The sequence below is a fragment of the Bombus impatiens genome, unplaced genomic scaffold (genome assembly GCF_000188095.3).
Source record: "Bombus impatiens unplaced genomic scaffold, BIMP_2.2 scf_2880, whole genome shotgun sequence".
Classification (NCBI taxonomy): domain Eukaryota; kingdom Metazoa; phylum Arthropoda; class Insecta; order Hymenoptera; family Apidae; genus Bombus; species Bombus impatiens.
This window is the reverse complement of record NT_179299.1, coordinates 237670-251542: the sequence shown is the minus strand read 5'-3', so window position 1 is coordinate 251542 and position 13873 is coordinate 237670. Positions and strand designations below refer to the sequence as shown.

At 41.6% G+C, this 13873-nt stretch overlaps 1 protein-coding gene across 6 annotated transcripts in view; it reads left to right on the top strand.

Moving 5' to 3' along the window:
• The window catches only part of LOC100746638 (tensin-1), a 184111-nt gene that overhangs the window by 56032 nt on the left and 114206 nt on the right, over nt 1–13873 (top strand). For all 6 annotated transcript variants that reach the window (XM_024372080.2, XM_012393399.3, XM_012393403.3 and 3 more), the window contains exons 2-3: nt 9945–10053; nt 10384–10421. In XM_024372080.2, the coding sequence (XP_024227848.1) occupies nt 9945–10053; nt 10384–10421 (147 nt within the window). The remainder of the gene's footprint in view (nt 1–9944; nt 10054–10383; nt 10422–13873) is intronic.

Below are 13873 nucleotides of genomic sequence, written 5' to 3'. Positions count from 1 at the left end.
CGTCGTTCCGCGTTTTATACTGAATCGCCAGGGCGTCCGTGTTGCACGTGCAACGTAATCTCACGCGGTGTGTCAAGTACACCGTTGCATCCGTTATCGGCGTGTATCTGGATCTTTCAACAAGATCTATCCTCGCCTAGCCACGTAGATGCACGATACTCTTTGCTGTCTGCGATTCGAGACTCCGTGTCAATAATATCTTTGGTTGCATCGTGACCAAAGGGGAAAAATGTCTGTTCGCGTAAGAGAAGATTTTAATCGTGTTTAAAGGAGAAAAAGAAAGGGACAGAGTAATAGGAAGCCAATGTTAACCGGTGGTCTTTCTCGTCACGATGGAAATCGTTTTCTATTCGCCATTCTTCTGCATCGAGGAGTCGAACGATGCAGAAGAACGGGAACGATGATTGATAGAGAAGCTGCCGCTTTTATATGGATATTGATCGTCCGATTGAAGCTGGATAAATCATCGGTTAGCTCGAATGGATTTCTCGTTTGATCCCTGTGTCCGAGGTGTCGGATTATGTTAATGCAATCGTGCTTTAAATTCAGCCGACCCGACGTACGCTTACTTTCGCATTTCTTGGCATATTACTGTCACGATTTGAAGTACATCTCTTTGTGTTTAGTCGAGAATTATTATCCATCGGAAATGTATTCCTCGTTCCATTATCGTTTATTGTTCTTTATTATATGCATAATAAGTTACACTGCACCTTTATTTTTACCCAAATACACGTTATATGTTGAATTTATTCAAGAGAGAAATTCCTCACTTTCATAAGTGTACTTAGCATATAAGGATAGCGCAGGGAATCACAAATCCCAAGGTAAATTAACAAGAAATAATATCATAACGTCAATACTTTTCTTTACTTTCCAATTTATGAACTTGATCGGTGTGGCTTCCGAGTGGCTGGAGTAATAATAATTGTCCAATCGTCTATCTACTACCTTCGAGTCAATTATTAAATATCAATAAAGGAATAGCATTTTCTCAATTCAATTGCAACACGAGTCTTACTGTTCTGCGTTATCGTAACGAATTAATAATGCGGAGAATTTTCTAAAACGATGTTTCACAAAGAAAGTTGCGGACGAATTTTATTTATCATCCATATACGAGTTTTCCCGAACCTGCGAAAGCTGCGTTGCATACCGCTACGATACGCACGAAACCACGATTTTCTGTCAGAAATTCTTTTCTCTTTTCAAAGCCATACCCCTGCAAAGAGCAGGAGTATCGCGATACTCGTCCGTAACCGCTTTGTTCGGCGAATTTTTCCCCGAAAGCAGGCCACGAAGCGAGCATGCACGTAACCATGCAGAATCGCGGCGGTTCCGCCTACGAGCAGAGAACTATAACTCACAAAAGTCGGAGTCGCGCGCCGGGCCATCGGCATTCCGGGCGCGGCGTGCGAATAAAAAACACGAGAGAGCAGAGAAATAAAAATGTAGGGAGGGAACGAGGTGGGCACGGTCCTGATTGGTAATCCCTGGTGCCAACGGCGTGGTAAAATTTCGTGGTCGGAAAGGGAACTGAAACCGAACAAGAGAAAACGATATTTCGAGAGGTCGATCTTTCGAATCAACGAGAAGGAACGACGTACACGCGCGTAGCAACGAGAGTCGAAAATTTATTCTCTCTGAGAACGGTGCTCGAATATATTTCCATTTTCGATGGTAGAACGCTGGTCAGCAATCGAGAGCACGCGTCAAAATTCCATGATAAATTTTATGGCATCGAAGCTTACGAGATTCGAATCGTTCTTCTCAACTTATAAATCGTGCGATATGAAGATCGGAATTTGCGATCGTTGGCGGAAAAAGTTGCTGGTACCACGTTCCTAACGTTAGCGTTACTAACGATCGGGGTGCACATAGAATTGAAAATTCGTGAAAACTTCCAGATTCTTTCGAGACAAGGTATTGAACTGACGGGAAAGTAATGCCAGTTTTATATCCACAAAACCGAATTACATCGCTGGTATTATGATTCTATTTAATCAATTATATAATATTCTTTGTTTTCTGAGATTGTATACTTGTATATATTTCACCGTATGTTATATTTCAATCGATCTCTTTGCATTTCATTTATTTAAATAACTGTGCTACGATCGACAACAACATATAGTCTGTCTGGAAAATAGGGAAGATATGAAAGAATTTCGAGTTCTTGCATTTACAGCTTTTTCTCAACTTTATGTAACGTAATTTAAAACAAGCAAGAATAAACATTATCGTCTTCCATGTCCAACTATTAAAACTACTCGGTCTACTGACGTTTAAGCTCAGAGGAAGACCAAGTGTTTTCATAAATACAGAACTCCCTTTTTCTAAAATGATTTTACTGTAAACTGTAACGTATGGACCATCAGAAACTGGCTTCCTTAGTATGATGAAACACCGACATTACTCTTTCACTAACCCAATATATCTGTGATATATTTCCAGCCTGAAGAGACAGTCCAGAGTCATGAGTTTCATTCTCTAGCATGAGAAGTTCGTAGGATTTGTGTTTCATTAAATTACCACGCTGTTCAGACACAGATCTAACATCCTTTTTGACGCGATAATACTCGCGCAACTCGAAGCTGATGCGAAGCATACGCTTTCGTGCAGTTTGTTGGAGCATACTGCGAGGCTCTGATGTTCTGAATGCCGGCTCGATAATTCATCGTCTCTCCTTTCGTTCTTCTCTGTCGTTTCCCGTCGTTTCCCGTCGCTCCGTTACACGCACGACTTCCAAGAAAAGTAACGCGATCGTAGAGATATTTTCGAGGAAGTACATACATCGGACTTAAAGCCACCGTGCACACATCGGCGTTCGATGGTACAAGCCTCTTCCTATGCACGCTCTATCATCCGCGCAAAGATGTTGTCATTGAAGGCATTAGCCTCGTTTATATTCTTCTTTTCTCTCCGCGTCGTTTCTATCGCGTAAGACCACCCCGGTAAATCGTATTTCAACTCGATCGGCTGACGCGCACAGTCTGCTTCTTCTTCTTCTTGTTCGTCTTCTTCGTCTCCTTGGTCTGCTGCTGTTCTTCCTCTCTATGCATCCCGCATTCACGATTCATCGATAGTAGTCCCCTTGTAATGACTCCGCAACGCGCTCGTTCTCCTTTTTCCGCGTCGATAAATTTGTATTTATGCTCCGCGGCGAGATCTTCGAGTATTTGGAGCTTCCCTTGATCTTTTATGGCGCTTTGTTACGTCGTCATAGTCTTCTTGCATTTTCTTTCTTTCGTTTTATATAGATCATCTGGTACGAGGAATTCGTAGATTAAAATACTTTTTCATTTTTGAGCCTACGTTTGTTCATATCTTTTGTTTCTTCGTTTATATTCTCTGCTTTTTTTATTGACAATTCAGCTATTCTCTACGCTTCTTCTTTTCATCGTTAAGATCTCTCGCGTTTCTGATACCAAATGCGAAGAATACTGTGACAACAGTAGTAGGCAAAAGAAGTATTCCATTCGCTTACTGTCACGCGATGTTATATGATCTTATTTGCAGATGTGAAACTGTCGATATGCCTGCTCAGGTTAATAATATGTGCTTCCGCTCTTTGCCTTCCATTTCAACTAATATCCTTTCAATTTGCTACATATATACACTGCTGTGTCATATATTTCACATTCTTATTATTCTACTAAATAATTTGCATTTTGATCTTCAAATCGGATAATGTAGAGGCCGACCATACGTATACAGATGATTTAACGTGTTCGCTGTGGATCCGATTTTTATTTTGCACCCAGCTATACAGAACATTTTCATACAATACCTGTTTTTATATTATGGAGCTTTAGATATGTGTTTGATATGAATTGTTATGAAATACTGTTTCACAATTTCGGAATTTTCAGTTCACATGCCACGTTCGACTCGATACCACACGTAATCTGAAGGTATGTGCCAACTCGAATGTACGTGTGGTCAGTGAACGTGTGTCGCAGTGAATATGTTAATTAGTACTTATTACATATATCCGCTCGAGTCTCTTTTGTAACTGCACTGTAGAGAACTATACATCTAAATCCAGAAATCCTCAGATCAAGCCAAATCCCTGTAGTAATTTTCACGAAACCTCCGATCCATCCGCACGTCATTACCACGACGTCAACGCGGAGGTAAACGATCCACTCGGCTGACAATGTCTCGCGAAACCGCGTATTTCCCTGTGCATCATCCGACCGAAGTAGTATATCTGGCTGCTGCAGCCAGCGGATGGATAAAAAGCTAGACTTTTGAAAGGCAGACAGAAAGGCGGACAGGGAGACGCGCGTGCGAAAGAGCGAAGGAGAAAAAACATTGAGCGTGCACTCGACCGTGGTCTCTCTCTTTGTATGTATCTACGCCCGGTTAATGCGAGCCGAAGTGTGTTTCGAGTCAAAGCGCAAACACAACCCGACAAAGCCGACTCTGTTCGAGCACTCGTCCTTCCTCGAGCCCGCGAGAGACCGACGAGCTCCTTTCTCTCCTCTTCCCGCATGCTTTTGCACCAGAAAACCACCATAGCAAACCAGAGGCGGCCGGTATCGTCCCGAGAGCGGAACGCACTTGATTTCCACTCGACTCGATCCCTGGCAGAACTTTGAACCCCGTTCGACTCGATCCAGACGATAGTCAGAGTATATATACCTCTCTATGTCAGTTCCACGCCCACGAACACACAAGAAAACATACAGGGTGAACCACGCAATTGGAACGGGTTATATGTATTTGGAATTTGCAACAGATAACAGAAAGTTGCGGACAGGAAAGTTGGTTCCTATGGTAATATCTATCTTTGTACGATGTCACTTCTTGCATATTTTTTAAAACGCAAGGATGCACTGAAAAATGCAAATGCACTTTTCTTTTAATCGGAATATACGTGCTTCCTTAAAGGAATCATTTCCTCATTCTACATGAAACGATAGTGAAGCGACATAGTTGAAAATTGAAGGATTTAAAAGATATCTTAACCAACCTCGTAGAATTCGTCGTAAAAGAGACAAGGAAAACATGAGGGAAAATACAAGAATAATGCGTTACGTCTTTCCTGGTCTTTCGTAAGATAAACTCTACAAAAGTGAATTTAAAATATCGTTTCGACCAATCAATTTTCGACCATATTATCTTAGTATATTTTTCCGTAGATATACTATTATTCCGTAGAATAATTCGACCTAAGTAAAAAGGAATGTTCCCATTTAAAAAAATGGTCCAGTTACAAAATACATATCATCGCCAAAAAATGCGGTCGTGAAAATGTCCTCCTCTTTTATCATTTATCTATTAACCATTTATTTTTTAATAATAGAGAATATTTCCACTTAACATCAATCAAGAAAGGAATATAGCTTGTTCCAATTGTACGGCTCACTCTGTATAGCGATCTGTTAATTAACAACTGTGCTGGAAATTGGACGCTCTGGATTCATCTATCTCTCTCTCTCTCTCTCCCTCTCTCTCTCTCTCTCTCTCTCTCTCCCCCCTCTCTCTCTCTATATATATATAGATATATATATATATATATATCCCCTCTCTTTCTCGTACCTACTCTTTGTTTCCCCAACCTCTTGGTTCGAATTGGTTGTTCCGCGTGGAAACTACAACAACGCGATATCTTCCTTTAACAGAGTCGCGCACTGAGAGGCTAAATGTTACCGATGTTCGTCACGCTCTCGTGGAACCACGCCACGTTCTATCGCGTTTTCGCGCTTTGCCTTTGCCATACCCGCCCACGGAATTCAATTTTCCGTAGAAGCGAGTTGCCCAGGCATTGTCGAATAGTCGAGGCTACAAAGGATCGTTTGACGAGCTGTAGTTTCACCAAAAATTGTTCCGTTTTAGAGTCTGTCAAAAGATATGCGAAGTATATGTTCTTCGTATTGCGACGACCATCAGCATTCTTCACGTATCACCTGTCTTTTGTATTATATCGTTTTCTAAATTAAATGTGACAAATATTGGACAGGTGTGTTTGCTGTAAATACTGAAGATTTAACGCTGACATTCGATAGCGCTGTTCACCGGGGAAAGAAATTCCAAAGCCTTCTGGCATATACATTTTCTAAAATATTTTCATTTGCTTATTCTTCATTTCGCAAAATGTGTCATTTCCCGGTTTCTCATATTTCAAGACTGCTGTTTCCCAAAATTTCCATTTTACTTAACCCTCGTTTTCCCCAAATGCTCATTGCTCCGTCCTTCATTTATCAAATTTATCAAATTTTCAGTTCATCAAATTAATCCTACATTAACAACTAACATAACTTAACTAACATTTCCCATTTTTTAAATATGTTACCTTCAATTGCACGGAGTAACCAAAGAAATTAACTAAAAACCTCGAAACGAAGTTTTTCATCAATTTTCGATCGTTTCAGTTTGCCTTGCATTTTTTTTTTCTTTTTCTGTACCAAAGCAGCGTGATTGTAGTATCCGAGCTATTAAAATTCCAGTTAGCCTGTTGATCCTCGATATTCCGTACGAAATCCTGTCTCACCTCGGGGTTCGAATAAAATTCCAGCCTCGTTCTGTCGCGCCGTAATCGTTTCGCGTACCTAAAGTCGAGACGGGCATTATTGCGTTTCAATCGTGTTGGCGGGAATAAAATACGAACCGCGGGTCAGCATCGACCTCGACCTCGAGGTGGTAGGATATATTCTCGAGGAGAAAGGTAGAGGAGTAAGAAAGTTGACTGACTAACCAGCGAGATAGCCGGCGATCCAGGGATTTCAATGGGTTTCCTCGAGGATTAAAGATCAATTAATCGTACGTGATCAATGACGATGGCTATTCGCGAGCATCAAAGGTCAGTCTCGCTAATGAATCCGGCAATTAGTTACTGAGATACGTGTACAAGCACCGAGCAACGTCGACAAGATAGAATTAAGTTACCGTGAAATTGTACATCGACGGGAAAGAACGTATTGTTTTTATCATCAGTGCTATACGGCTATACGACCATACGGATGATAAATCATCATTACGAACCGGGATGGGTAAAATTAAGTAGCATCGGGATTCCGCAGAACGTCAATTATTAACCGATCAGTGGAAACCCTCTGGATTTTTGTCAAAGATCGATTAGCTGGATAACGGACGAAATTATTCACCCATCGCTAGGTAATTTCCATCTTAATTGATCATAGTTTGTTATTCAATAGAATGAAGTCCATGGTGGTCTCCGGGCTCTTTCATTAGTGGTCAAACTATAATTAATATCCAATGGTTAATTTCTTCTCTGTGAAATAGGAGGCGGATAATAAAATTGCGTAAGAAAATGTACAAAATAGAGGACACCCATGAGAAACGTAATTTATCTCGAATATTTCAAGACGTTTATAGCCGACCAATAATATTACTCCAACGGTGTGGCGCGTACTATCGAACGAACGAAAGATTTCGACAAATGCAAAGGTGTATATCAACCAAACGATCTAATACAGAAACACGATTCACTGTTTCGTAAAAAAGATGAAAAGGAAGAAATACAAGGGGAACGCGAAGAAGAATGGAAGCTGCGTGACTACGTTTACGATACAGCGAACGCAGCCGAGCTTTTGCATACAGTAACCAATAAGGAAGCTCGTTCTTCCGCCTCCGTGCATTGGCGAACGCATTTGTCGAGTCACAATAATTCAACCGGTGTGACTCGTGGCTGCCCGATAAAACTGATAATTACGAAATATTACAGCCTCTTAATGGCGCGGTATTTTACAATCTATGTCTGCGTTCTCGATGCCGACGCAACTATGGCAAACTTTGCCACGATAAAGCGGGCACGTTGAGCGGCAATAGAATATTGGATTTTCATCGATTAGTATTATCAAAGCGGCAAGTTCAGCAAACATTGTCGTATTAATGTTCGGAGGAATTCTGTTATTCTCTTGAAACTTGAATCGAGTTGGTTTGGATTTGGATTATAGAGAACACGATCGATCAAAGAACGAGAAGATAAAGGTTGTGTGAGATAAGGAGAACATGGGAATGTGCGTGGAATGCTAGGCCGATGTTGCGTGCGGTTTGCTATTGGGTTAATTGCAGACTGCGTGAAACCAATGACACAGAAATATTCGCTGTAATTATCGTTCGCTGGAAATCGATAGAAAGAATCTTGCTTTCCAGGCTACTCGTAAATTCGAATTTCATTAAGCTATAGGGAACCTTAAGTTTAATTCATTCTCTACGTCTGATTGGTATATTCATAACCAATTAGATATATCGAGTACTTTGGATAAATTGGATATGAAGAGAGTGGAAAACAGAACTGAAATCTATATTGCTGTAAGGTAAAGGATTCTTTTAATCAATTTGTAAACTCTTTGGTAAGGTAGTAAGTGAAAAAAGAGGAATTTCAATCACTAGAGCTAAATAGTAATCAAGATGATCAACTTTGTTTTGAAGAAAATAGCGAATTCTAATGTTGGATTATAAAACAAATTCGTCCTGTCTTTTCAGTGTCCTCACGATAATTTATTTGAAAATTCAGATGTGGGTTTGGTTAATGTATATGTCTTTTGATCACTGACGATTTTCACAAGTTTCTGATAGCTAAAGAATTCTTCTCTCGCAGAATTCCTGAGATTTGTTAGCAAACAGCTGATTCGAGTGATTTCGCGTTCTACAGAATTCGAAATAAATCAGTCTCTCAAAAACAATATTGATCAACTCCACTTTCTGATTAGAATTTCTTACTTTCGCAATTAATGTTCAATTCTCAAAAAAAAAAAAAATGATTCGTTAATTCGAGTCGAAGTTAATTTGCAGATTAATATCATAAATATTATACATATTAGTATTGTTGACATTTAAAAATTATATTGAGTTATACGCCTTTGCGTTTCATGGCGCGTTATATTCAAACTTTCGTTTGTTTCCTGTGTAGTTTCATGTACCAAATTGCCTCTTCTGCTCGTCTGTTAATAATAATAACAAAAATATGTCAAAGATTAGCGCGATGCAGTCTGGCAGAATAGTCTGACTAAGCAGTCTGACCAAGCTGTTCTTATTCTCCTTACGCGCATTCCAACGCGGCCCGCCACCCGCTAAGCCATTTAACGATCGAAGAAGCGATCGAAACTCACGACGAATAATCCGTGAAAATGCACGAGCGGTTCTTCTTCGTCGCGTTATCGTTACTTACGATCGTATTCCCGTGAAAGCCGATTGAATTATCCCGCCGCGACGAGGGGAATCGTCAAGCAGCCGTCGCTTACAACCGACGTGGCGGTACGCAAAATTTGGCTCGGATCCACGGAATTGTTTTCTGCGAATTCATCGATCGATCGATCGATCGATCGGCGACGAAGTCGGTGAAAGCGCGAGGTATCCGCTTCCCAGGGAAGAGACGAGCGTTGCGTGTTTGTAATCGGAACCCGCGCATCGCTGGATCGCAAACACTCCGGGCGATTATTTGCGCATAACTTCGCGAACCGCCTCTTTGGATAGCGTGGTGCATTCGCTTATGCGCTGTTAACAGATTGAGCGTCGAGTCGAAACGACTAGAGACAACAATTACACACTGCGGCGAGGCTAGAAAGTTGGTGAAACTCCTTTTTCGTCTTCCTCTCCTTCTTCTTCTTTTTCATCTTTGTCGTCGTTTTCCGTGCGACCGTCTGGACGAATTTCTTCACTATGTACAGTTTGAAATACCACTCGACTCATGAATAATAATTTCAAGTGGAAGAAAGAGTTTTTGCCAGCGATGAAGGCAACGTTGAACAGGCGCTTCATTTAGACCGTCTAGACCTCATTGAAACTAGCCAGTGAAGAGGTCCTTATCCACTAATTAAAGTTGCTGAAAAAATCCCTGGAAAAAGGAAACATGGGAACGTGTCTGTGGCATGTTCAGAGATAAGTTTTAGACGCGGCATTCTCTTTCTTACGTGTTCATTGAGAAACGATCGATTATATTAATCGTATTTCTTCCTTTTGATTGATTTCAGAGCGAGTTCGAGCCGCAATGTCACGTGTTCCGGACGAAACAGTTGCGCAAGCCGCGTCCGTGCCATTTGTGCCATCAGGCGGTGATCAAACAGGCGTCGTGTTGCAGAGGTGAGTCGATAAGTTCATTTCCTGCGGTTTGCTCGCTCTAGTGGCCTGAAAGGGTTCAGTCGGTAGTTCTGTCGGAGCTGTGTATGGTAAAAAAGCGTGGTACGTGAAAAAATGGAGGGAAATTTAAACGTCGATCGATTTGAGTCTGATCTAGTCTTAAATAGCTTCCTACAGGATATTGCATATTTCTTTTTTGTATTAATTCTTTTCTACTGAATCCACATTTTATAGAATACTTCGTAAGCATTTCTTAATTTTACCTTTATCAACGTGCCACAAAAGGAACATAAAAATATGACAGTATTATTAAAATACTTTCTTTATTTTTAGTTTGCAAGTACATCTGCCACAAAACCTGCGAGGACAAGGTGAGTAAACATATTTTCTCTGCACGTTTCGTAAAATTTCATCCGAGCGACCGGCAATTAGATCGCCCCTCGTTCATCGTTTCTCACGAATTAGTGTACGTTCACGATCAGGCAACGTCTTCTCGGAAACTTTGTGACAGAGTGGATACCTGGAGAGCTCTTGCCCGTACACGAAGAGCCTCTCCGTACCGTGCACGGGTTCTGGTTCGTACTTCCTGGTACTCAAACAAATCTGCTGTGTGCTACGAGCACGTCCAACAAAACGCTCTTGAACGAGCGAAGTCGTCGGATCGAGCCAATCCATCGGAGGAATTTTTCGAGCGACGAGTATCAACGACGTATACGTGTCTGGTTTCACGAAACCGGAAGCGATCAACGGAGAAGAACCGCGTCGTAGAAGAGATGCCACTTAGTAGATGCATCTTAATTCGAGCACTCTACCGATGGAGCCTGGTCGATGAGATTCTCGGTAGCTCGAAGTCTTTGTCGATGCTACAGATACACAGTACCAAATAAATCCGTGTATGTTCGTGTGAGAATAGGCCGAGACAGAATCAATTGTCTCTGTGTGAAACACACGGTGTGGGTTCAGTCACCGGGCAGGGCACGAGCTTTACTTACCTTACCTTCTTCGTATCTTGAAGTGCTCCTGTGTCACACTCGCTCCAACACGAGCGTCCAACAACCTGGCACGGAACCGTGGCTTGGTCATACGTACACATTCGCACAGGTTGATCATACATACACATACAAAGGAAAACATAGCTATAGATACACAGTCATACACTTACGAACACAATAAAGACACATACGTAAGTATATATACGCTGTAATACACACGTAGCGACACATAGCATACACAGTGATAAACAGGTACATAAAGGATGCATATAGGAATACATGCAGAATCAAATACACAAATAAAGATACATATACAGTATACATACAGGTTAATATACATATGTGTGTTGTGAACGCGTGGACACGAAGAAGAACGGAAGGATGAACGATGGAAGTGAAGGAGAACGTGCCCGAGACAGTAGGAGAGCACGACTTCCTTCTGTAAGTGGCGAGACGTCGTTTGTTACGAAGGTTTTGTGGCACACCGCGAACAAAACGGTCGGCTCGATCCCTTTGATACGTCTATTTCGTCGAGAGCTTCCATTACCGGAGGAAGACTTTGTTCTGTTTGGATCGGATTGAGGGCCGGCCTACGGTGAAGGTAGACAGTTATACGTCTTCGTACGATTAACGTTTAACAAGTCGACACACGTTACATCGCTCGATAGTGTTGTCTCTGGCGCGCGTGACTTTCGCCAAAAGCTTGTCACCGTTGCCGGGCAATTAGCAACGGAGACTGGTATGACATTTCGATCGAGACGGAGATAGAGAGAGAAAGAGAGAGAGAGAGAATAAAACGAGACAGAGAGAAGGTATTAAGTTTAATTAGGGATCATTTGGACGGATTATTGGCCACGATCGCCAGCAGTGGAAAGTCGGTAATACTCGAATATCCAGTTGGCCCAAGCGCAGGTAAAAAAGATTACAATTTCAGTCTAATTAGCAATTCGAATGCTATTTCCCGATATTAACGAGTAAAAACATGGAGGTTAATGGGAGATACACGATTGGGTGCACAATATCCTACCAGTTTATCGAACCATCGATCTTCTTCCTATGTTCCATGATCTCATGGATCGTTCCAGGATTTAGGCTTATTAAAGTTGCCAGGATTTAAGCTTATTAAAGTTGCCAGACCATGCCACGAAACAGTCTTATTGCCCCATCATGGAGGCACAAAAGCTAACCGCTCCTTTCGTTCCTTAGAAGAATTCCGCGTAGGTCACGTTTCTTCTCTCTAGACGTTTTGAAATTCGAGGCTGTGGGCAGTCTTCCTTCCACGAGTTGTCACGTGCTCGTGTCATCTAGAAGTCCCTGTTCGCGGTATCGTGGAACATCACCCTTTGGATGACAGTATGATGCAATTTGTTGGACTCGCGGTACCAAGAAACAGTTGCTACTTTTATTCTCGAAACAGCGATATAGCAATAAATGTTCAAATGATGCATGAAACATACGTGGAATGTCACTTATATATTCATTACTTTTATAGTATAATTACCAATAATAAGAATTAACAGACAATTTTTATCCGTAATAAGATTTAACAGGCATTATGTGCTACACTGGTGTACGAAAGAGAAAAAAAAGAGAGATACATACAGATGATAAAGGCGAAAAAGACATGAATAATTCTGACGATTAGTCGAGATATAGACACTTGCCAAAGATCTTGTTGCAATTGCTTTTTAAAAGAATCCAGTGTAAGGAAACTAAATTTCTGAATGACTAGAGTTTTAGCAATTAAATTTGACGAATTAGTAGAATTGTATTACTAGAATCACATAATTGTTTTGCGTTTAGAGACATAGAAGTTTCTCTTTGGCTTTTAAAAGTAAAACCTAATATTGTAGAAGACAAAGTTCTCCAAATGTTGGTAATTGCAATCGTATTACAATATATAGAACGCCTCACCTTATTTCTTATTTAATCGCAGATAAAAATTCTTGCAAAATATAATTGGTAAGAAAGTACTACTGTCCAGAGTCTCATGTAATATAATGCTACCGTATAGTCATACGAACAACCCATACATCGTGCCACCTATCTCAAGATACGCCTTGGTATGTGCTAGGAAGGTATTGATATCATCGTTTACTGTAACACCATTTCTCCTAGAATTCTTGCGCCAGTCGACGCTGAGAACCGCTGGAACGAGCTAACGAACGACATCGTTCGTCGAATATGGAGAGGCCAGATGTTTCCTTGACATTGAAGGTCGCCGCGACTCTCCTCCATTCTTTGCACCGCCTTTCGTTCGTTAATTTCGCCGAAACTCGTGTTAACATCGACCACTCTCGACTGTTCAAAACTCTAGCACCGCCGTAAATTTCCGGAGCTAAACAGGGCCCGCTAACAAATCTTCCCTCGGTGAACATTGCCAAAGTTACTGATCAACGTTTATTTCCTCCATCGTCCTGTGGCTGGTTTCCAAATTGTGTAAAGGGATCAGTATGTCGCGAATTAGGTAATTTGCTGAAGTCACGAGAACGTACTCGTTCTCCTACGAACTTGGTCATTTTTGCGGTGAACTGGTAGCACCGAGGAGGAGCAGCGGCTCTAAGCTGAATGTCCAAGTCCTTTTAGTTAGCCCGAGCCTTCTCTAGACACCGGGATACACGGCGGAGGCTTACGGGTTGTGGAAGTCGCGAGGTGCATCGACCGTCCACCGTTGTAAACCGTGGTCACATCTCGTCCTCGCCAAGTACGAAAGTCGTGGCTACCATACCTGGTGCTAGCACGGTGTGTACCACCACCTCGGCCTTCCACGATTGTAAACAGCTAGCAAGAACCGGGGAAACCAGACGATGGGTAACGCTTGATCCCGCTTC